At 42.6% G+C, this 25930-nt stretch overlaps 1 protein-coding gene across 1 annotated transcript in view; it reads left to right on the top strand.

Moving 5' to 3' along the window:
* spa17 (sperm autoantigenic protein 17) overlaps positions 1–25930 on the top strand; it is an 87171-nt gene that overhangs the window by 43091 nt on the left and 18150 nt on the right. Inside the window, exons 5-6 of the mRNA XM_041174118.1 lie at positions 2644–3210; positions 3301–3419. Of these exons, the coding sequence (XP_041030052.1) occupies positions 2644–3210; positions 3301–3419 (686 nt within the window). The remainder of the gene's footprint in view (positions 1–2643; positions 3211–3300; positions 3420–25930) is intronic.

Here is a 25930-nt window from a genome sequence, read left to right as displayed (position 1 = left end):
CTTGCGGCACTCCACTAGTTACAGTCTGGCAACTTGAAAGTGCCTTGTTAATGCCGATGCTCTGCTACCAGTCCTCCATTCTCATACATGAGCCCCATCTCCATGAGCCCTTATCTTGCATATTAATCTTGTGTGTGGCACCTTTTCAAATGCCTTTTGGAAATCCAAATATTCTACATCTATTGGTCCCCCTTTATCTACCGTACTAGTTACATCTTCAAAAAACTCTAATAACTTTTTCAAACATGATTTTCCTTCCGTAAAACCATGTTGACTTTGGCTGATTGCGCTATGATTTTCTAAGTGCATGATTAAGACTTCCTTAATAATAGATTCTACCATTTCCTGAAGAGTGATTTCAGGCTAATTGACTTGTTGCTCTCCGTTTTCCCTCTCCCCCCTTTCTCGAATAGCAAGGTTACATTTGCTAACTTCCAAATCACTGGGTTTGGGTTTGTTCTAGAATCATAACCATAATCATTGGAAAATCATAATGAGCACATCCACTATATCTGCAGCTACCTCTTTTAGAACCCTAGCATGTAGGCCATCGGATCCAGTGGATTTATTGGATTTTAGTCCCTTAAGTTTCTCCAAAAACTTTTCTCTGCTGATATTAATGATCTTAAATTGCTCACACTTTTCAGCCTATAGAATATCCTCTATGTAATTTATGTTTTCAAATGCAAAGACAGACACAAAATATTTGTTGAATGTCTCTTTTCTCATGATAATTTCTCCTGTCTCTGCCTCTTAGGGACCAACATTTACTTCAGCTAATTTCCTTATTATAAACTTGTAGTTCATTGAATACATTCACTTACCCAGATTTTGTGATTGATGTTACTTTAATATCAGCAGTGGCCAATTAACACCAGTGTTGAAAGATCACTGGTTGAAAAATTTTGGCTACTCAGTCATCAGGGAAAGGCTTTCCAAATGTTCTAAGAAGTAGAGGCGGTAATCTGAATTGTTCACAGTAGAAATGTAACACAAAAATGAACTAAAAGGAGTGCTGGATATATTTAGCTAAAATAACACCAACTCACAAAACAACATGATCTTTGGCTGACACTATCATGGTTAACAAAAGGACATGAACAAGCTTTTGCATTTAACCCAGTAATGTTTAGTGTTACTAGTTCTCAGAACAGTAGTCAGGCTGGCAAGATATGACAAGTCTGACAGCATCTGCGGAGAAGAATACAGTATTGTTACTGTATTCCTCTCCGCAGATGCTGTCAGACCTGCTGAGTTTTTCCAGGTATTTTTGTTTTTGTTTTGGATTTCCAGCATTTGCAGTTTTTTGCTTTTAAGATATGACAAGTGCTTCCCCTGTTCTGGGGCCTCAAATTTGCTCATATTTATAAATCACTTGGCTGAAGGAATAGAGAGTTGTACATCCAAATTTGCAGGTATTAAATCTAGATTAGGAGGGACAGTAAGTAGCACAGATAGCAGCAGGAAGTTGTAAAGGACATAGATTAAGTGAATGGCCAAAACTTTGGCAGATGGAGTTCAGTGTGGGTAAGTATGAGGTTATCCATTTTGGACCCAAGGAAAATAATCGGCATATTTTCTAAACGGTGAGAGACTAGGAACTGTAGAGGAGTAATAAGATTTGGCAGTATAAGTACATAGATCATTAAGCTAATTGACAGGTACAAAAAGCAATCTAAAGGCTAATGGAATGTTGCTTATCTCAAGGTGGATGGATTACAGTGGGGAAGGAGTTATGCTTCAGCTCTTATGGATCCTTAGGCCGGGATTTTCTGACCCTCTCCTGTTGGGACCTGCCATGGCAGACTCGGCGGCACAGTAAAAAGCCCTTAGTCAGACCCACTTTGGAATACAAGTTCAGTTTTGTGCTCTTCACTTCAGGAAAATATTGGCCTTAGAGGAGATGCAATGCACATTCACCAGAATGTGATTGGGGTTACAGAGTGCTATTTATATATATGAATTATGAGGACAGGTTGCATAAACTTGGCTTTAATTCCCTTGAGTATAAGAAATTGAGGGGTGATCTGATTAAGTGTTTAAAATTTTAAAACTATTTGATAGAGCAGATGCAAAGAAACTATTTCCTCCGATATAGAAACAAAAACAAGAGTACATAATCGTAAATTTACAGTTAAACCATTTAGGAAGGAAATCAGGAAGCACCTTTACATTCAATGAATCATAGAAATCTGGAATTATGTCACTCAAAAAGGCAAATGCTGAGACAATTGAACCTTTCAAGACTGCGATTGATAGGTAAGGATAACAAAGGATTTAGAGATAAAGTGTACAAATGGAATTGTGGCGCAAACCAAAGATGATCTAATTGAATGGCGGAGCTGCCATGAAGGGCTGAATTCCCTCTTCCTGTTCCTATGCCAAAATTGACAAAATATTAGAAATGAGATTTTTGATCAAAAAGTGTGAGACAAATTATAAACCTGTTTCTACAGATCTGATTTATAATTTTGTTCCAAATTCCCTATTTATAGGAGTGAGTTAATACTAAAACAGGTAACATTTGTTGGCCCAGACGAGTGACTCCTTGTTTAGATGAGCAATATTGTTCTGCTTGTAAAGCGGTTTTGCAATGTCTTAATTGTACTGAAATTAAAATAATAAATCCATTTTTTTTCATAGGACTCTTTTTTAAAGAGCTCAAAGCAGTTATCAGATAGTGTAGCATATGATACAGCCATTCTGACAACTCCAGACCTAGAAACAAGTCCATATGAAGGCACATCCACTCAGGTATATGAGGTAGCATCAGATGATGGCCCCAGTGAAGCTCCAACCCCTGTCACGATTGAAGCAGCATCAGATGGTGGCCCCAGTGAAGCTACAAGCCCTGTCATGATTGAAGCAGCACCAGATGATGGTCCCAGTGAATTCACAACCCTTCTCATGATTGAACGAGCACCAGATGATGGCCCCAGTGAATTCACAGCCCCTCTCATGATTGAAGCAGCACCAGATGATGGCCCCAGTGAAACCACAATCCCTCCCATGACTGAAGCAGTAGCAGAGGAACATCCAATGGAAGACACAACTCCCCAGATGATTGAAGCAGCAGCAGGCGAAGGTCCCAGTGAAGACACAACCTCTCAGATAATTGAAGGAACACCACAAGAAGGCCTGATAATAGAAACACTACCAACAGCTGGAGAAATAGAACAATTTCAATCCCCAGAGGAACTGCCTGTAACGGTAATTAAGAACTAAGCTGATAATTCAAAACAGGATATTATTGTCTTACAAGCAGTCTTGTAATTTTAAAGAGTACTTTTTTATTTTAAGGAGAAGGAGGAGGACACAAGAAATCCAGCTGAAGAGCACGCTGCTGTGGTCATACAGTCAGCATACAGAGGTTACAGTGAGAGGAAGAAATTGAAAGAAGAATCACGCAATCCGACTGAGTGAGTTCTGTAATCCACTGGTTCAGCAGACATATGTGAAAGGCCAATACTTCCTGTGTTTTCAACTGCCGCATCTTAAAGTACTTTTGGTTTACCACTAAAATGCACTGCTAACTTTGGTTTTTTTTGTGCCAACTATTCTAAACATAAAAATTTCAAACAGTGGACTGAGGAGCCATATGAAAAATTTACTCCAGTAAAGGTTTTCTTTTCACAGAGGGAGTAGTAGAATCATTTTAGCATTTAAACTGTTTTGATTTTCTAATGTACATCCATTTAAAATGTAGCAAATAAAGTAAAAAGTTCAGCACTTTTCTTCAGCGAGTATACTTCTGACATAGCATTCAGTTTACATAGAATCAGCCTGACATAGAATAAGAGCTCCAGGATTTGAATAATTTAAAGCATATATGACACCAAAATAGTTGGACATAAAAATCATCTGTCTCAAAATTAAGGAGCTATCTCTTTGTCTAAATTATCAACCCAGACTGTTGGGTTAAATACATTTAAGACATGATACCCCTTTTGAGGTGTTCTGCAATGTATAATATTCTGTTTTAGTGCACATTGGGAAATTGCATTTCCCAATGACTGTGATTTTTTATTGGATGGAACATCATGACCTGTGGGTTCTTCTGAGGCACTGACAAGGAAAATGTCTACTATGATGCCTTGACATCAACGATATTGACCTGATGACTGTATCTTTTCTTGCAACATAAATATTTGTTCAATTAAGCATGGTTTGGTTAAGATGCATGGTTTTAAATCATTTGTGACTGTGTCCATCATTGTGTGTGATGTGGCTTCCTGCCAAGTTTGTCTGTGCATCCAGCATGTCCTGTCTTACAATTATTCCTGTGCTAGTATAACTCCCATCAACTTTGAACAGCATCAGTTGGTTGAAGAAAATGAAGAAGCATGTAAAGTCAGCCCACGCTAATTAGGTTAGTCCATTGGCATTAGCAGGACAGAGTGAGAACTCCAAGTTTTGTAGTCACCAAGTGCACCATACAAGATTCTTAAATAGTAAATAGTTAGGAGTAGAAATCACTATCAACGATGTTAACGTGATTATAGTTCAAATTCTGAGTGCCAGCCCTATACATGCAAAACACATCAGTTTAGTGGTGGGGGAAGCTTTTCGTTGGTGAAACTCACCTTCATCTGACAATGCTATATTTAGGGGTGGCCTATTAAAGAGCCTCCTGGTCAAAAAGGGAGGCTCTGCATCATGACCATAACTATCCTGCCCAACTACATTGCCATGAACATGAGACTTGAGAGCACAAATGTGGCACGGGTATTTTTCAAAATTAAATCTCACTTGTAAATATTCCACATACACTCAAACATAAAGTTAAATTAATGTATCATCATTATTTGTTGAGACTAGCTTAATCAGAGAGCTAAATGTACTGGCATGCTCATGGTTGGCATGAATTGATGGCTGCAGGGGAGTTAGGGACATTTCCTTTATTGTGTAAGAAGCAATGTTTGCGTTTTTGCATTCGTTCTTTTATTGAATGTTCATATTAGTATCCAGTATTGTATTCACCACTCTATGGGACATGGCTGAGCTTGCAGGCTCAGCTGACCCTCCTTTCTGTGCATTGTAAAGGACATTGTCTGAGATCACTCTCAGCCTGGGTAGTTGAAATGTTGTAGGTGAACTCAAAGCCCTGTAAGTACTCTGCCAGCCAACACCCTGAGATGGACCCACATTTGGACAGCACTGATTTCCCCCCCTTCTTTTAGGCCCCTCACATTCTTGCCTTGACTGGCTGTCCCCACCACATTAGTCACCCCGTTCCCCACACCAGGCCCTTCCCACTTCACTCCTCCATGCCTCCAACCTCATCCTCTGTTCTCCACTGGATCCCTCCTCCACTCCTCCATGCACATGACTCCACTCCATGCCCTTCCTCACTATTGATTCACCTTCGTCGGTCCTGAGCATCCATGCAAGAGTCCATCCTCCTACTCCCCTCCCTTATGACATAGAGTTAAACAAGAAAAACAGAAAATGCCAGAAAAACTCACACGTCTGACAGCATCTGTGCAGAGAGAAACATAGTTAACGTTTTGAGTCTGTATGACCTGTCTTCAGAGTTGACTTTATCTCTACATTTAGCCGCCATCGTGAATTCGAAATTTCGCATCCTGCCTAATTAAGTCACCCTGCTCGCTACAATTCTCACTCTTGTGGGCTCCATAAAATCCTCCCCATAAATTCTCAGGGTAATCCAATAAATTGTGCCATGATATATCCTCAACCATGAGAGCAAGGCTGGATCAGCTTATAGTCAGCATTGACAACAACACTATTTATAGATTTCCCATTAATGCTGTGATATTAGTCTCCATCCTGAATAAAAAAGTGTACTGTGGTGATGCTATAATGAGTTAGAAAATCAATAGATGTTTTGGGATATTCATTTCCAATTCATACAGATGTGAGATTACAACACAAAAGTTAATAGATAAGGAAATAATCTGTCTCATCCTCATAACATTGTAGAATAAGAGTAATTAAGTCTAAAGCCACATTAGCATACTTATCCTATTGAGAACTGCCAATGTGCAAAATGTACAAAACCAGTTGCCTTTACTAGCATGAGCACGGAGAACAGGCAAGCTGATTTTAAGGGTTGACTCTTTCAATCGGGTTTCTATGTTCCCTTCTGTAATGCCGCACAATTTCAAAAAAATCTCCTTGGATTTAATTAGTGCCTGTTATTGCTGACACCAGTTTGAACTTTTTCCAAAGTTCTTTCTAACTTGCCTTCCTCCAAGTTAGAAAGTATGGGTTCCAGCTGAAACACTTTCTTTTAAAATGTTGAATTTGGAATAGATACTGCTAAGTTAACTCCTTCTATCATGTTTTAAACACAGTTTAAAATTTAAAAATCGCATTTCCTTAAAAGAGGTTGCATGACTGAGACCACTTCTGAATACGTGTGAATTTAAAAAGCTGAGAAATGCGGCACTTACAACCATTAAGGTGGGGGATGCTGCTTTTGTAGAACAAAATACTGCTAGCATTAATATAGCAAAGCAATTCAGATATAACACGATGTCAGGCAGAATAAAGCTTCGTCCACCCTGTCTCCATCAACATGTTTGAATCTCGACTTCAAAAGAGCACCCTCTCTAGAAACAGTTTATTTCTCAGCCTGATGTTCTTTCAGAAAGATTGTTTTAATAGCAATGATTTGTTGACAATTATGTACTGTGGATCTTTGCCTCTAAGAATTAATTAATCTACATAAACCCTTTTCATTGAAGATCGACCCTGGGCTCAGTCTAGCAATCAACAGATAACGTGCTATCCAGCAGCACAAAATAATCTTAAATTAAAATTGAACTTTACATTGGTTATAACACTTTAATAAATAGTCACTTGGTAGTTTAGAACTTGAGTATTGCTGAAAAAAGAAACATGCTATCAAAGCTTTTCATCTTGCACACAACAGGACAGATTTTCAAGACTACCAAATCCAAAGGAAACAGCAATTTATTATATTGTTAGGATACACTGGTGAAGTTACATTGTTTCATAGTTTGCCATTGTGAGATTTGAACTCTTGATCTTGGGGTTACAAACCCAGTACCATAACCACTTGGCTATTTAGGCCAAGCTCATAAGACTAATTTGTAACTCTTTTGAGTACAAACACGTTTCCATCTGTTTCAGATGAAGTTACATTGTTTCATAGTTCGCCATTGTGAGATTTGAACTCTTGATCTTAGGGTTACAAACCCAGTACCATAACCACTTGGCCATTTAGGCCAAGCTGAAACAGCAATTTATACTGCATGTGAAGAGGGTGCTGATTAATTGGCAAGTGGTCTCTGATTGGCAGAGTTCACTTCCCATGTCAATGCCTTTACCAATTAGAGTCAACCTGCCTGGTTTGAATTTAAGCAAGAGCTTGGCAGTTAGCTATTCCCTGGTGCATTCTCCATGGCAACACCTCTACCAATCAGAGTTCTCGTGCCAACCAATCTTCTCATGAAATATACATTGTTGTTTCCTTTATATTTTGTATTCTTGTGAATCTGTCCTGATAAATGAAGAGAAAAATCTTCAGCAGCATGTCTCTTTCTTCAGCGGAACATTTTAACACTTCACTCAACAAAGAGCACAAACAGATTTACTTTGAAAAAATGCTGTAGATCTTGTTTGCAATTTCCGAAACCCTTTAAGTTATGATTTCCTGCTTAGAAAATATTCATAGAGTGGATCAGTTTCTATGTGACCCCACTACAATCCAAGTAATGGAAGGTTAACACATGACTTCTGGTGGAAATGATGAGTAAGAAATTCTGATTTGCAATGTCATAGCAGTAAAGCAGCTCTGTTTAAGGAAGAAAGAACTTGCATTATGTAGTTGCCTTAGTATGTCTCTCAGAAATATTCAAAAAAGCTTCCTGTATGATGAATTAAATTGAAATGCATTCGCTAATGTTATGTAGACAAAATTGTCTAAAGCAGTTGTAGTACACTATTCTCATTGATTCGAGTTTTGATTCTGAGAATAGAACAATGTGCAAGTTTGTGTTTAAAAAAATAGACTCTGTGAATTAACTTCTAAATGCACTGAAGTTTAATTAGATTAAAGGTAGATAAATGATCACAAAAAATGGCTATTTATGTGATATTTTATATCACGATATTGAGGTGGAGTGATTTTTGCCATTCTACTTTACTGATTCTTGGTTTATTTAATATTAAGATCAGTCAGTCTCCTGTGGCATTACTGATCAAGAATCCAAAGTTTGGGTAGTTGTGACATTTAGTTGCTAAAATTGAACTGTGCTTAACTTGGCTCGTCCCCTGCATGACATTGCTCAAATACTCCCTCTGGGGAAGTGGTCTAAATTGGCAAATCCAGGTGATTATAATGTTCAGCTGAAGCTTGTACCTCCTAAGGTCATTTGGAAGACATTTGTAGCTACTCCTAAATTTTTGGCTCCAGACCAGAAGAAGCCGGCATAAAAATTTACTGCTTTTTCTTTCTCTTCTTGTAATGAAGTATAATAGACTCATACTAGATACAGTGATTTGCATAGACATCCGGATAAACCATGTCCCTACTGATTTTTTTTGCCACTTGCTGTCGGTCGTAATCCTAATTGGATGACAAGTTTCCCTGCCAATTGAGTTGATTCTTTCCTGTTCCACCTCTTTCCTGTTGTCCTAATCAGCCAGATCTAACTTTGTGTGTTCAGAATCTATCCTTATTATGTTTGACAAAAGTAGGAATTGGGAAGCAACCACAAATTCTTGAAGGGAAATTGCAATGCTTTTAGGGTTCCTAGGCAAATGTAGGATGTTGGAAATGGTGGCACAGCAAATGAAGGAGCACTAACTTTAAAATCTGAGTTTATATGCTGTATAAGTGAAGCAAACCTACCTTTTTCCTCTTTTGTGGGTCTTGTCCTTTCATATCCAACTTTTGCTGCCATTGCCAGCTTAATGGCTTGGATGTGTCTCCACTTATATAGAGACTTGTCTTGGATTTATCCTGCAGCTAACATGATAGCTGCAAGTGTTTGAGGTCTGGAGTACACAGCCTGAGATTAAGGTGGAGGTAGGTTCAATTGAGACATTCAAAATGGAACGAAATGTGCGGTGTTATGGGGAGAAGGCCGGAGAACGGCAGTAAGTAAATTGGTCATTTGGAGATCTGGCACAAACATGACGGCCTGAATGGCCTCCTGCTGCACCAAAAAGGTTCTGTGATAGCTGCTAAAATGACTAGCCACTATTTCTTGTGACATTGTCCTAAGGGAAAGGAAAGCTGTGCCACCATTTCCAACATCCTATATTTGACTAGGAATCCTAAAAGCATAGCAATTTCCCTTCAAGTATTTGTGGTTGCTTCCCAATTCAACTTCAGATTCAACTTGGCATGCATGTTATTAATGCTGCCACCTATTTCATAAGGGGTTGAAATTAGCTTCACTGACAAAGGAATATTCCAATTCATTTCAATATACAGTAATTATTGTTGAATTTGCCATTGTTGTCCAACAGAGAAGCCAAACTATTCAATTCAAATGCAAACATTTTGTGTAATATGTTTAACTATATTTTTGATTGACTTCTCTTTTTAATTTGATACAATTATTTAAATTAATGGGTCTGCAGCATTTTAATGTATTTAGAAGCCTGTCTCTTTCATAGTGGGGCATCTGTCTGAATCCTTTAAAAACATACAAGACAGAAGGTGGTGAGAAACAGAAAGGAGGTGACACGTGAGAATACTTATTTAGTGCAGCAGTCACATGCTACTATTTCCTATTATTTGACGAGTTAGCAACGCTTACTAATTACTCTAAATGGATAAGCTGCATTACAGCCACTACTTACGTTTTTATTCAGCGTGTAATAAATTTGGCAGACACAACTTATTGTAGTGTTGTTCTCTATTTGAAATAAAATAATGAGGGTTCTCTGGCCTGGACTTTTCTACTTGCGTTTTGTTTTAACATTGGTGAGAACCCATTTAAAATACAGTAAATGGGCTATTGGTGCTCTTTCCCTTTGTGTGCTGTGAATATATGTGGAATCTAAACAAGTGAAAACACTCACTGGGATACAGTAACCTAAGGTTCACCTGAAAAGTAGTGTGAAACATGGGAGCCAGAAATAGAGCAAAAGCAAGGAAAGAAACACCCAAATGTACCACTTCCTCTTGGCCTTTATCCCAGAACTTTAACAATCATCAGTGTCTTGGCTGTTTACATTTTTCTTCACGGAGTGAGAACACAGTCTTCCAAAATGAGAACTTGGTGAGAATGAAAATACAGGGCAGAGGGGACAGGAGATTCTAAGTAGATTAACTGTTATTATGTAGAGTTAAAGTAAATTTTAATGTGATATTAATGAGCAAAACCTAAAAATAGCGACAGAGGGAGAATTATGTAATACAAGTACAGTATCTCAAATCTAGCTATCTGAAAACCAGACATTTTTAAGTGGACCATGCAAGAATTTTAAGGGCAGAATTTTGCCCATAGTGGGTGGGCTCGTTAGGTTGGACAGGTTACGAAAAGTTTACATTAATTGATTAATAAATAGCCTTATCAGGCCTTCTAATTGTCGGCGGGCGCGCTGCTGGCTCCGGCGCATGCCCACCAACCAAACTATCGCGCGACTGTGCGTTGACGTTGGCACGCTCAGCTGATGTCCACGCATGGCAGATTTGATAAGGGAGCTTAAGGTGAAGGAACCCTTAGGAGGAAGTGACCATAATATGATAGAATTTACTCTGCAATTTGAGAGGAAAAAGCTGGAATCAGGTGTAACGGTATTACAGTTGAATAAAGGCAACTACAGAGGCATGAGGGAGGAGCTGGCCAGAATTGACTGAGAGATGAGCCGAGCAGGAAAGACATTGGAACAGCAATGGCAGGAGTTTCTGGGAGTAATTTGGGAGACACAGCAAAAATTCATCCCTAGGAAGAAGAAGCATAGTAAAGGGAGGACAAGGCAACCATGGCTGACAAGGGAAGTCAGGGACAGCATAAAAGCTAAAGAGAAAGCATACGATGCGGCGAAGAGCAGTGGGAAACCAAGGGATTGGGAAGCCTACAAAGACCAACAAAGGACAACTAAAAAAGAAATAAGGAGGGAGAAGATTAAATGTGAGGGTAAACTAGCCAGTAATATAAAAGAAGATTGCAAAAGTTTTTTTAGATATATAAAGGGTAAGAGAGAGGCAAAAATGGACATTGGGCCGCTGAAAAATGACGCTGGAGCAATAATAGTGGAGAACAAATTTATGACGGAAGAACTGAATAGGTACTTTGCATCAGTCTTCACAGTGGAAGACACGAGTAACATCCCCAAAGTTCAAGAGAGTCAGGGGACAGAGGTGAGCATTGTGGCCATTACCAAGGAGAAGGTGCTAGGAAAACTGAAAGGTCTGAAGGTGGATAAATCACCTGGACCAGATGGATTACACCCCAGAGTTCTGAAGGAGATAGCTGAAGAGATAGTGGAGGCATTAGTGGTGATCTTTCAGGAATCACTGGAGTCAGGGAGGGTCCCAGAGGACTGGAAAATTGCTAATGTAACCCCCTGTTTAAGAAGGGAGTGAGGCAAAAGATGGGAAATTACAGGCCGATTAGCCTGACCTCGGTCGTTGGTAAGTTTTTAGAGTCCATTATTAAGGATGAAATTTCAGAATACTTGGAAGTGCATGGTAAAATAGGGCAAAGTCAGCATGGTTTATCAAGGGGAGGTCATGCCTGACAAATCTGTTAGAATTCTTTGAGGAGGTAACGAGTAGGTTAGACAAAGGAGAGCCAATGGATGTTATCTACTTGGACTTCCAGAAGGCCTTTGACAAGATGCCGCACAGGAGGCTGCTCAGTAAGATAAGAGGCCATGGTGTTAGAGGCAAGGTACCAGCATGGATAGAAGATTGGCTGTCTGGCAGGAAGCAAAGAGTGGAGTTAAGGGGGTCCTTCTCAGGATGGCGGCCGGTGACTAGTGGCGTTCCACAGTGGTCAGTGTTGGGACCACAACTTTTCACTTTATACATTAATGATCTAGATGAAGGAACTGAGGGCATCCTGGCTAAGTTTGCAGATGATACAAAGATAGGTGGAGGGACAGGTAGTATTGAGGAGGCGGGAAGGCTGCAGAAGGATTTGGACAGGTTAGGAGAATGGGCAAAGAAGTGGCAGATGGAATATAACGTGGGGAAGTGTGAGGTCATGCACTTTGGTAGGAAGAATAGAGAGATAGACTATTTTCTAAATGGGGAGAGAATTCAGAAATCTGGAGTGCAAAGGGACTTAGGAGTCCTAGTCCAGGATTCTCTTAAGGTTAACTTGCATGTTGAGTCGGTAGTTAGGAAGGCAAATGCAATGTTGGCATTTATTTTGAAAGGACTAGAATATAAAAGCAGAGATGTGCTGCTGAGGCTTTATAAGGCTCTGGTCAGACCACATTTAGAATATTGTGAGCAATTTTGGACTCCGTATTTCAGGAAGTATGTTCTGGCCCTGGAAAGGGTCAGAGGAGGTTCATGAGAACGATCCCAGGAATGAAAGGCTTAACATATGAGGAACGTTTGAGGACTCTGGGTCTACAGTCTATGGAGTTTAGAAGGATGAGGGGGTATCTGATTGAAACTTATAGAATACTGAAAGGCCTAGATAGAGTGGACATGGGGAAGATGTTTCCATTAGTAGGAGAGACTAGGACCCGAGTGCACAGCCTCAGAGTAAAGGGAAGACCTTTTAGAACAGAGATGAGGAGAAACTTCTTTAGCCAGAGAGTGGTGAATCTATGGAATTCATTGCCACAGAAGGCTGTGGAGGCCAAGACTGAGATAGATAGGTTCTTGATTGGTAAGGGGATCAAAGGTTATGGGGAGAAGGTGGGAGAATGGGGTTGAGAAACTTATCAGTCATGATTGAATGGCGGAGCAGACTCGATGGGCTGAATGGCCTAATTTCTGCTCTTATGTCTTATGGTCTTATGGTTATTTCACACTCGAGCGGGTCGGGCATGCACCTGCCCGCTAGGCGAAAACTTCTGACCTAAGTGTGACGAAATGAGTGAAAAATCTTATTGAGCTTGTTCGGGTAATTACTGCATCAGCGCTGCGGCATACCGAGTAGTTATCCATTTTTCTATGCCAGTTGTTTCCTGCACTGAGTGACTGGGTTGACCTTTGACCCCACCCAACCCAGCTCGGAAAAGTTCGGGGAGCTGTATTTCTCTGCACACCTTTCATTTTGAGTGTTCTCCTATATTCCAGTGACCCAAAGTGAACACAGTTTTAAGCTGTGGCCTTACCAAAGCGCTATCCAGCTTCAGCCTTAGACTTGGACTTGATTGTTGTCAATCTTTATCTAATTACACAACAGGTGCTATGAAATGCCTCAGGACTTTTTTCCGAAAACCATAAAAATCCAAAATCCGGCACACACTTTGTCTTGAGGTTGCCAGTTTTGAGACACTCTACCTGTATTCTTTTAACATGCAGTATTTCATGCACTGGGTTGATTTGGCAAACAAAATGTCAGTAAGACACATTGCTCTGAACTGGTGAAAGAGATGGAAACAATCCAACAGCAGGGAGAGAGACCAATTTCAGGAGCGAGGCTTTGAAAGAGTCATCTCAATGATGAGCAAACATGCAGCAGAGGAAGAAAATGGCCTGGCCACCTGAGCCAAGGTGGGAAAGGCAGAATGGAAAGGTAAAATAGGAACACCCAGAGCCACTTATGCTTTCAAATTAAGTTGAAGCTATAGCTGCTTGTGAGGAAAATGAGGTGTCTGAACAGGGTCATCACATAAATATCACTTGTAGTATAACAATTTAAAAGGTGGGTTATGCTAGAGAGAGAGAGAGAGAGAGGTTGGAATCATGCGTAGGAGCAACGTTCCTACTCTGTAACCTGTTTCGATGTTGTACTAATAAACAAGTGTTACGCAGATACCAGCATATGTTTACAGTCTGCTTAAGAACCAAGTGTCATGCCTAGAGACCAAAGTAGAAGGACCCATCTCAGAACATTGTGGCAACAGTAGCAACTTTGATGTTAAAAAAAAACAAATTGGTGCTATTGCAGGAACCACAGATTGAAGAAAGCTTTGAAAGCAGCTCAAAATTTTCGGTGGACGAAGGAGGCACACTGGAGAGAAGTAACGATGACCGTACCTGGTGAACAGTCCATGCATTAGCCTCACCCATTTCACTGCCTCAAGGACCCACAGAGAGGCCAGCAGTAGGAGTTATGGAAATGCCATTTTCTCTGGTACTGAGCAATGGCAGGTCTTCATGAAAAGGAGCCAAATCTTCAAGTTAGTTCCTTTCTTTATGCAGTAGGTCTGGTAGCAGATGAAGTTCTCCTCAGGCTGGGTGTGCAGGAGTCTACCGCGAACATTGACTCCATTATTAAAACCTTTGACACCTATTTTAGCCCAAAGCGAAATTTAGTATTGAGTGAGCATGTTTTAATCAGCGCTCACAACGACCTGGGGAATCGATTGAATTATTCATAAGAGACCTATATCGCCTAGCTAGTTCTTGTGGATACAGGGCACTGAAGGATGAGCTAATCCATAATCACGTTGTCATGTCCGGGGTGGTAAGCTCTCTGACTTTCTGCAGATCAAAGATGATCTTACTTTGAATCAAGCAGCCCAGTATGCGAGGCAATCTGAATTTAGAGCATTTAATCGGGCCATAAATCATGGTGGCTCAGGCCTCACATGACTCTGTAGATTGGGTAGGCTCATGGGCAGTGGCACCACCCATACAAAAGCCCACCAAACCATCCGAAAGGGTGGGAAAATCCACACCAGCAGCAATTTTGAGATACTTGGTTGTGGTGAAAACCTAGCACAGGCGCCAAGACTGCCTAGCATGGGGTGCGGAATGTTTCCAGTATGGTAAAACACTAAGTGTTTCTGAAAGTGCAGTAATTTTCATCGAAGTCAAAGGCCAGAAAATATCTACGAAACACAATTCTTCAAAAAAATGGAAAGTCCTGAACAAGTCAAGATTACAGAGTTCCTATGGATGTAGATATTCTTGATCCAAACCACTGGTCAGTTACAGTCTAAGTTCAAGGATTCAATACTACTTTTAAAATTGATACAGGAACAGCTGTTAGCAGATTAACTTGACTGGCTTCAGGCAATGACCCTTTATCCATCAGACATCAAGTTACAAGCATAGATCTTCCAATCAAAGACAGGATTATTGCCCCTCATAGCTACAAGGGGCGACAGATTGTTGATTCTATCTATGTTCTTCACATTCAATGTCCTTCCTAATTGAGTGGCGATGTTGGCATACTTTAAGAAATCCTAGAAAAACCAAATGATAATCATCATTTGACCAACTCACTGTCTTTCATGCAACATACTTCAACTTTTTTCTGAGAAATAGTTGATATTCAGCTTTCAGAAGCTGAGGAAGATTATACACTCAGCAGTAAGTTTGTTTCTTTCACAGAGACACCAGAGCAGACAAGGAAGTTATGAATCCCTCAGTTCTTCATGAAGTAAGGCCAGAGGTGGCAGATGGTGACCACCCCCAGCAAGACCTGCTGGACCTGAATTGGCTCTTTGTAGAGAATGATGAGGAAAATTCCCTTGCAGCACTGAATAATCTCTTGGAGGTTGAGGTCCTAGAGAAAGATTAGTCTTTCCTGTTGGTGGATACACTTTATGAAGTCTCTTTTGCCTTTTTATAAGAATCAGCTGTGCTTCTAGTGATTGAGCAGCATTCAGACCTTAGTTCCATTGAATCTACCAATGGACTCCTTACTTTATCTCCTGTTATTCATGAAGAGTCTTCCACAGAGAATACTTTGCCTGAGTCCAGGTTATATTCCATAGAGGATCACACTACTAAAGAGCAGGTACCTTCCCAGGGTAAAAGTCAATTGGCACCCACACTGCAGTCCCAGCTGAAAGTGTTCTTCCCTTCAGAGCTGGAGGTCAGCACGGAAAAGCTGCGGCAGAATCTTTAGCACTTCTGAAGCTGCAGAATCCTGGACAGCAATCTTGTCCCAGAGTTAATTGTCAACAGGATGTTCATCTCATTACCAAAGATGAGGATGTCTTATCTCCTATGTTCTCAGCAATTCTTCCCATTGCCCATAGTGGAACAACCTCATACACAGAGAAGTGTTGCTTTCTTGCCACTGCCTACAGAAAGTTGACAGTCCTCCCAAAATATCATTGGGAAATTATCTCTTTTCCTGACAGTCGTACAGGAAGTTGGTCATTTTTGGCTTTGCTGTCTAAGTGCATTGAAATCTCAGATCTTCCATGCCTTTTCAGTCTTTGACACAGCAGTGGTTGATGCAGTTGTAACAGCCCTTCTAGAGTTGAAGATCATTCCTCTCCTGAAACTTCTTCCCAGAGTCTCACCTTTATTGTCACTTACCTGCCATTAATTTCTTGAGCATGTACCTTCTAGCCATATTTAATCTCACTTATCTCATCTTTTCTTGATCACATCTCCAGTTATTCTTCCCAGACTAGTTCCAGCTTTTCAGTAACATTCCACCTCTGGTACCAAACTAACTCCCAGAGGTTTCATCCATTCCACTGCCAGTTATTTATGTCCAAGGTTGTTCATAAGACCTGCTAACAAGTTATTCACAATGTCCGTTCAGTTCAGCTGTTCTCACTCTTTCTCAGGCTGCTGAGCCATACTGTTATTCACCACAGTCATGTTTGGTCTATTCCCATATACTAATGAATATTTTTTCTATTAATTTTCTATTAATGTAAATGACTTAGATATTGTGGTAAGAAGAATACAGATTATGGTTGTGAATTTAGTTCAGAAATTTTAATTTTTAACTCGAACAGAGTTTAAAGGAAGATCGAAAAGAGATTTTCAGGACTATGAAAGGCTTTAAGAGGGTAAGTGGTGAAAGATTGATTCCATTCATCATCAGTTCAGTTGCAAGGAACTCATAGATTCAGGGTGAAGATGAAAGCAGGAAGTTAATTTTTTTATATTAGATTTTTACAACATGGAATATTTTTTATCACATATTCAAGTCTGAGATAATATCATTGTTAGTAAAGGATAAGGAGGAATATAAAGTGACATGTGAATATGGAAAAGTGAGAAAGGCAAGTAATTCTTGTTGAAGAGTAAATGTAAGGGACAAAAGGTGGTCTGGTTTGCTGAACTTTCTATGGTTCTGTGTTTTTGACTCAATTACAGTCAATTGTAGATGCATATCTATGACTGAGTGTTGTGGTAATGATTTCCTCAGGCTTTCCTTAAAGAATGGCAATTGTACAATTGCAAAAGTGAACTTGGTAAAGTAATTCCCATTTTCACGTTGCAGGCACATTCCCAAAGATTGCATTTAAATTTATGCTTGTAGGCTTTAGGGATTCTTGTGCCTCATAACCATCATTATATTAAGTTGTCAACCACAATGATCGTCATCTTGAGAAGTGACCTTTCCCTGATATTTGGAAAATATAAAGTAATGATTATTTTAATGTTCAGATAATAGAAGTAAAAACTCTGAAGTTATTCAGAAGAGAGATGCTGTGATGGGGGAATCGATGGGTTCTACAGAAAGATAGGTTGGATGGATTTATGTCATTTCTTTGTGAAAAATAATTATTTGGAAGACTTCCCCTGTGCATTATGTATGGTGAAATCATGTTACACAGAAGACATTTTCACTGACTGCATTGTGAAGTTTTAAAGGAGGAAGATGTCTTTGTTTCCAATTCTATTTTAAATAATTTGTGGCTTGCATATTGATAAACCCACACAATATAAATATTTCAACCCAAGTCTTCATCAGGACAATGGATGACGCATGCCCGGTTTTGGATAAAGCACACAATCTATTATGAAGTCATAAACATTAGTTTCCAATTATCCCTTGCATGTGCTTTATCTTGATTTCATGGAATCATAGAATGACACCATACAGAAAAAGGCCATTTCACAAGTTCAAAAGAACTATTTAAATAGTCCCACCCCCTTCCTCTTTCCCCATTGTCTCGCAAAGTTTTGCTTTTCAAATATTTATCCAATTCCTTTTTGAAAATTACTATTGAATCTGCTTACAGTATGGGCAGAATTTTCTGTGCCCGCTGGCATTGGGCGTGTTCAGCAGCATGAGCAGGCAATATGGTGAGAAGGCCAAAATTCGGTTTTACAACATCATCAATGGCAGGCTGCGTTTTCCACTGTTGGATGTCGGGAAAATCATTGTAATATATCTACATATCATTATAAGCCCAGCTCGCCGGAATCATCCCACCATGCTGGATCATCTGAGCACATCAGTGAGAAAACACGCCGGTGTAGTCTTAACAAGTATGAATTTCAAATGTTGGGACTCACCATCAGGGCCTTGCTCACATTGCCGACATCCAAGGAGCAGAAGATGCTGGAACCCAACAGCAACCCTGTCGTGAGCCTGGAGGAACATCCATTGCATGTTGGCTTGATTCTGATGGACATGACTCTGCCACGAAGCAACTCACTTAAGGTGGAGAGTCACCATTGAAGGCCTGCTCAGTGTCTTGGCCATGGTCTGCAATGGATGGTCGAGGAGGTGGAGGGGTAGGTCCAGCTGTGTTTGGGAGAGGAAGATGTACCGGGGGGTTGGGAGAGGAAGGTCTGAGTTCGACTGGGAAGGAAGGTGTGTTGTGGGGGGTGCTGTCGAGGTTGGGTGGTGGGGAAGAAAGGTGTCGAGGTGTTGAGGTTGGAGTGGGGGATGAAGGTGTCGGGGGGGAAGTATGGGGAGAGGAAGAGGTAACTGTGGAGAAGACGGCAACTGGGGAGGTATGTGTAAGGAAAGCATAAGGAAAGGAGTTAGAGGGGGGAAGGTCTAAGGCTGGAGGAAGGAGTCTGGAGAGGGGTAAGAGTAAAGGTGGAGGGAGAAGTAAGGGTGGAGGAAGTACCCAGGAAGGGGGAATGCTTAAGGGAGGGGCGGGAAGGAGTCCAGGGTGGTGGGGTGGTGGAAAGAGTTCCAAGAATGGAGGGAATTCCAAAGAGGGGGGAGTCCGGAGGGAGCAAGGAGTCCAAGGGGGGAACGCCCAGGTGAACATGCAAGGGAGGGATCTATGGAGTTGATGACTTCCTCCTGAGGAGAGAAATGAGGGTGGGCATGACCGAGGGCAGAGTGAGGTGATACGGTGGGAGGGTGAGGGTGTGACGGTATCGGTAGAAGGGATGGCGAAGGTAATTGGTGGGGACTTGGAGGCAGGCACGGATCCTGGGGGTGGGAAGGAGGAGGTTAGGCAGGTGAATGTGGATGGGGAGTGGGATTTTTGGGAAGGTAGGGAACATGCACCTTCACCTGGACATCCAGGAAAGAAAAGGGTTGTGGCTGGTAGGTGACAGTGGGGAGGTGGAAGGTGATGCCAAGGGTGTCGACAGTGATAGAGGAAAGGAAATGGGTGACTGGGGGAGGGGAAAGGATGGGAGACCTCAAGAAAAAATGTACTGCTATCATGTTTGCTAAATCGAAAGTGAAACGAGAATCATAGTGGGCGAGAACAGGCAATGTATGGGAGTGTGATCAGTGGGTGGGCGGAGATGCTGGTCAGCTCAGATGGACAACTGAAAGAGAACTGCAGCAGGCAGCATTGAAAATGCTCAGGACATTGAGATGAGTGTGATGCGAGAAGGATCTGCATGTGTGGGAGGGTACTTGCATGAGGTCCCAAAAGGCCCTGCCACACACAACTTCTCCTTCCAGAATCACTCATGGGCCGGCTGCGTGCAGCTGAACTGCTAGTGGGGGAGTGGTGGTGGGATATGATGCAGAGGAACGACTCACAAAGCCTGTAATTGAAGCTGAAAGATACTGGGCAGAGTTGTTCCCTCGTCGGGCGGGTGTGCACCTGACCCGAATGAGAGTAAAATACTGTGCGATGACATCAGGCAAGTGTCCCGAAGTCATCACGCATTCTCGTGATATTTCGCTCGGTTGGCGCGCACAAGAGTGGCAACGCGCCTGCCGACAATTAAAAGGCCTATCAATTAATTAAATCAGATTTTTCGCTACCTGTCCAACCGTTTGGTCGGCAGTCGGGCGAATAAGCCAGCGGCTTTTGCATGTTTTGCAAAATCTCATCCACGGCCAGGATGAGGTTTCAACCAGTGATTTTTTAAAAAAAAGCTTTTAAAACTCATTCTTAACACGTCCCTGCTCATGTGACAGAATCGCATGAGGGGACATGTTTTTAACATTTTCGAATTCTTTATTTATTTCTTTAAAATTCGTCAGCCCTCTGAGGCAGCCTGTACCTTCAGGGCACTTTCAGTGTGCTTGCCCGCACATATGCGCAAACTTTCGTGCTCGCCCTCCTCCTGCTCTGACTCCGTCAGCGCTCAGAGTTGTAATGCATGATTCATTCACATTGGCTGGCTGTTAATTATCCAGTGAAATCGCGATCGGGGCCCGATTGTGGGCAGTGGTAGGTTTTGTGACTGCTCCTGTGCCCGCCCGCTGCACCTGCCCAACGAGGTAAAAATCCTGCCCACTATTACACATTATTCAGTGAAAGTGAATATATTTTCAGGTTGTAAAGTGACAAAATGTTGTCACCCGTGCAGCCAACTGTGATCAGAGTCTCTTAACTTTCCTAAGCCTCAGACCTCTAGGGGCTGCGCAGACATCGACAGCGGCATGGAGACAGCCTGTGCAATGGTTCGCCCTGTTGCCTATGATGACTTTGCCGTGTGTCCTCTGGAGAGCCGAGGCCTTGAGGGCCTTGGCTTGCTTTGGCTGTCCTCCTCTGTGCTGAGAAAGGGATGATGTGGTGTAAGATCCTCAGATGGGTGTTTGCCGCCGACCTCACCGTCATCACAAGCACGGTCCATGTCCTCACCAGTCAGTGCGGTGGCACACTCCTCAAAATGAATGAGGGGCCTAATGTGGGCCACTCTACCCCCTGATCTGGGACCTCTCCCTGCTGCTGTCAGCCAGCTCTCCTGCATTGAAACAGATGGAGATTGTGACAGGAGACATGGCACCTTGTGGAATGTTTGTGTGGTGAGCAGTGTCATGGATGGGATGAAGACGCGAGCTCCAGAGGATATGAGCCTGGTGGAGATTTGAGGGGGTGTCTGAGAGTTAGTGGCATTGTCCCATGACCCGTGAAATCCCTGTGGATGTGTAATAGGTTTGTGAGTGTGTGAGTTGAGAGTGATAAGAAAAGTGACTTACCCTGATGGAATGGATGAGACTATTCATCCTCTTTTGGCACTGGGTGGCTGTCCCCTTTTATGGGGCATTGGCGCTGACCACTGCTGCCACCACCTCCCATGCTGGATTGGTGACCTTTCTTGCTGGTCTTTGCCTAGAGCGTGGGTAGAGGAGATCACGGCGCGCCTCCAAGGCATCCAAAAGACACTCGAAGGACGCGTCATTAAATCGGGCATCTGCAGTCTTCTTGCCTTTCGGGGCCATGTCTCCTGTGCAGCGGTCTTGGGCTGGAAGCACTGAGAAATGTGCATGCGGCTACAGTTTGAATATGGCACCTGGTGTGAGGAAGGGGTGAGGCGATTGCATTGCGGGCGAATGAGACCCCATCCACCATTGAAATGGTATGTTTCCCGGGATTACATGATTAATGAGGCATGATTGGGATGATACAGCATGAAAAGCTGTCATTGTGGCCACTGGGTAAAACGTCCTTTTTTCTGCCCACTACCACACATAGTGTAAATCTGGGATGATTCTGCCCGTGTGCACACCTGCAGGATACATTCCTGGTGGTCGCACACCAGCTGCACATTCAGCGAGTGGAACTCCTTGTGATTGATGGAGTTCACCGTGTGTTGCGACAGAGATCTGAGCACCACGTGTGTGCAGTCGATCAGACCCTATACCTGTGGGAAACCTGAGATCTGGGTGAATCCAATCGCTCTTGCACCCTGGCTTTCCTGGTCCCGAGCAAAATGCGCAAAGCTATGTACACACACAAATGGCATCCATGACCTCATGGATGTATTTGTCTTTGGAGGCTTGTGAGATCCCACAGAGGTGACCTGTGGTGCCCTGAAATGAGCCATTGCTTTAGAAATTGAGCACTGTGTTCACTTTCACGGCCACTGGCAGTGGATGCCCTCCTTGTACCCATGCTGCCAAATCCTGTAGTAGTTGGCAGATGTGACCGACCAGTTCCCTAGACATGCACAGTCTTCAGCAAAGCTGGTTCTCGGTCATCTGCAGGAATGAAAGGCGCCGTCTATAGACCCTGGGTGTCGCTCAGCACCAATCAACGACGGCTCGCTGTGGCTCTTCAGTGGTGTGTGTAGGATCCCCAGCCGTCCCTTCTTCCTGAGGTTACTGCTCCTGCTTCTGCACAGCCAGGAGCCTCAGTCGCACTCTCCTCCATCGTCTTCGCTCTCTGTTAGCCATCCGGCATGTGGCTAGTTCACCAGGCTCCATGATCCCTGCAAGATGAAAGACAGAGACACATGGTTAACATGGATGTACTAAGAACCTGTCCTGGTTAAGTATAAAGGCCCCTTAACGTTTCCTGGAGAGTGCTGGTCACCACTGGGATGGCCAGAGATTAGTGCGCTGCATGGCTGCCTAAAACCAACCCACCTCAGCCCCACTCCATCTGACTGATTGGCGGCAGCTTTGCCCATTACGCTGCCTGCTGTGCTCTCAACTCAGGTGCAGGCATTCTCCTAACCTGTGCTGCAAGGCTGCACTGTTAGCTTGAAACATGGGGTAGACTGGTCCAAAATGGGATGTTGACATTGCCAGGGGCTGTGAGCGCCTCCACCAGTGACTGCTCCATGGCCAGCTTTAGCGAGAAGATTGTACAACGTGTGCAGTCATCCAACTGTTCTGCAGTCCACTAAAATGCCCATGATTTCCAGTCTGTGCCAGGGGCAAGAAAAGCTTTGGAGCACTTGGTGGCACTTTGATGCTTCTACATTGCTTGAGTGGGCAGATAAGCTAGAGACCCAACTCCAGTCATATCAATGTGGCTGTGCCTGAACTGTCTCAGCTGCAGAGGAATGGTTTCATACAGGCTTTATACAGGTTTCCCCAATGCATGGCTGCTTCTCTTGCCCACCCAACTCCCCCAACCTGAATGCTTGTGTGCTATATTCAACGGCAGGGCTGCCCTTGACCCCCGCCACAAGTTGCCTCAATGGCAGGGCTGCCCTCTTGACTCCCGTCCCCCACAAGTCACCTCAACGGCAAGGCTACCCTTGACCCCCCAACATGAGTCGCCTCAAAGGCAGGCATGCCCTTGACCACCCTGCCACTCCCACAAAACATAAGTCACCTCAATGGCAAGGCTGCCATAGGCCCCACCCATCCCCACCCCCCCCATGCTCCTCAAGCTTGAAATCCAACAGGTGACCCTGGAGAGTGCTGCACATCGTTGGTGTGTATTCACTTCTGAGTTCCCCTCAAAGTGTAGCCCGCCAAGTGCACACCTTTTATGTGCTGTTGTGAAACACATAGGTGTGCTTTCCTGCTGATTTGGATGGACGATTCACCAGGGGGCGGGGACCATTCTGGTAGGCAGACCTAGTAATGATATGCAGATATATTACAATGAGGTTCCCGACGTTCAATGGCAGCCCACCAAACTGGTTTCCTGTTGTTGTAAAACCGATCACACCATATTGTCTGCTCACATCACCGAACATGCCCAATGCCAGCAGGCACAGAAAATCCAGCTTACATCTTTCAGGCAGTGCATTCTGGATCATAACCTTTTTGTCATATATTTATTTTCTCATGTTGCCACTGGTTCTTTTGCCAGTAACCTTAAACCTCTGCCCTCTGGTTATCCATCCTCTACCACTGGAAACAATTTCTTCTAATTTATCCTATCAAAACCCTTGAAGATTTTAAGTACCGTCACCAAATCTTACCTTAACTATTCCTGCATTAAGAAGACCAGTCCCAGTTTCTCTGCGTAATTGTGGTCATTAATCCATAGCACCATTCTAGTAATTCTGCTCTGCAGCTCTAAGGCCTTAAAACCCTTCCTAGTGTGTGGTGCCCATGCAAAATGAGCATAAATAGCTGGGACCTAACCATTGTTTTATCGAAGTTTTGCTTAACTCCCTTGCTTTTGTACTCTATGAGCCTCTGTATATTTGCTGCCAATGCAGTGCATGCACAGTTGTACCTCTTCACACCGTGATGTTATTACGAGCGATGGAGATCAGAACTCTACTCATTCACTCAACCTCGGTGTGATCGTTATTCTCTCTGTTTAGTGTCTCATTTTTTAAGATTTCAGAACAAAATACAATACCCATTTTCCATTTTAAAGGCAATTTCCTTTCGCTTTAACTTTTCCTCTGGCATAAACCCATTTCAAACAACGAGGATAGAGCTTGGAGACTTCAAACTCCCTTTAAAATACAATAGAGCAGATTTTCATGTTCCTGCATCACAGCTACTGAAACACTTGGACATAGCCACAAAGATTAAAATTGGGTTGGGAAATTGGCTGGCTCTCTTTTGAGTACGTGATCCTCCTCATTCGATTTTTCAATGCTCTGTACCTGAATGATTCAACATGCCCAAGTTAGAAACATAAAAATCTGCACCAAGTTTTAAAAAATTAGATGAGAATACTAAATATATAAATCACGTGTTAACTAACCTCAAATTCTGAGTGGCAATTTAAATTTGGGCATCTGCTTTCCATTGTCGGCAAGACTCAGCTTTAGATTTTCTGCAGGTGTGTGCACAAGTCCACATGCACAGATGGGTGCTGCGACCATTATGTGTTGGCAAGAGACACAGTGATTTATAAATTCAAGCAGTCTGTATTTTTTAACAGCCTTCTCAACTTGTGCTGTCACCTTCAAAAGCTCTGTGTATACACTCCATTCCTGATTCTGCATTCTCACACCCTCTTTAAAATTGTACGATTTAGTTTATATTGCCTCTCCTCATTAATCCTACCAAAATGAATCACTCCACATTTCTGTGTTAAATTTCATCTACCAAGTACCTGACCACTTGTCTTATATCCTCCTGAACTCTGTTACTATCCACCTCATTGATTTTTATATTTCTAATTTTGTGTTATCTGCAAACTTTGAAATTATGCCTGTCTATCCAAGTCCAGGGGCATTAATACATGTCAAAATGAGCAGTGGTCTCAATACAGATCCCTAGGAGAACGCTCCTGCACATTTTCCTCCAGTCTGAAAAATAACTTCACTACTGCCTTCTACTTTCTGTCCCTGAACAAATTTCATATCCACATGGCCACTATCCCTTTGATGCCATGGGATTCAATTTTGCTAAATAGCTTATTACCTCAGGTGGCGTAGTGGCGCAGTGGTTAATGCTGCTACCTCACAACTCCAGGGAGCTTTGGTGTCTGTCTGTATGGAGTTCGCATGTTTGTCCCACGTCTGCGTGGGTTTCTGCCGAGTGCTCAGATTTCCTCCCACTGTCCAAAGACAGTGGAGTGGCTATGTTAAATTGCCCCCCAGTGTGGGTGGCTGTGTGAGTGCGTGCCATGTGATGGACTGGCATCCCGTCCTGGGTGTACCCTGCCTTGTGCAATTTGCCTATTGGGATAGGCTGTGACTCCGCACGACCCTGAATTGGATGAAACAGTCCTGAAAAAGTGAGTGAGTTTGTTACCTCTTACTTTACCAAGCACTTTTTGGAAGTCCATATGTGCAACATCAATTGCACTTCCCTCATCCTCATTAAAGATCTCAATCAAGGCTTCCTATCTGCACTGTCATAAGAGGTCAGCAGGCGACAAGGGTCCCTGCATTCATAGTGCTTTATCATGTTAAAATGTCTCAAGCATTTCACTGAATTTATAACTTTTAAAGTAACTGTTTTGGAGAAAAGGGGAGAAAAAGAGTGTAGTACAAGGTCAAAACCTATTTGCTTGGCATGAATATTGTAAGGCTAGAATTTTATGTTCGGCATGTGGGTGCGCACCCGACACACCCGAGTGTAATATGATGCGCGATGACATTGGGCGTGTGTCCTGATGTCAT

This window comes from Carcharodon carcharias, chromosome 25 (genome assembly GCF_017639515.1).
Source record: "Carcharodon carcharias isolate sCarCar2 chromosome 25, sCarCar2.pri, whole genome shotgun sequence".
Lineage (NCBI taxonomy): Eukaryota > Metazoa > Chordata > Chondrichthyes > Lamniformes > Lamnidae > Carcharodon > Carcharodon carcharias.
This window is presented reverse-complemented; position numbering and strand designations above follow the sequence as displayed.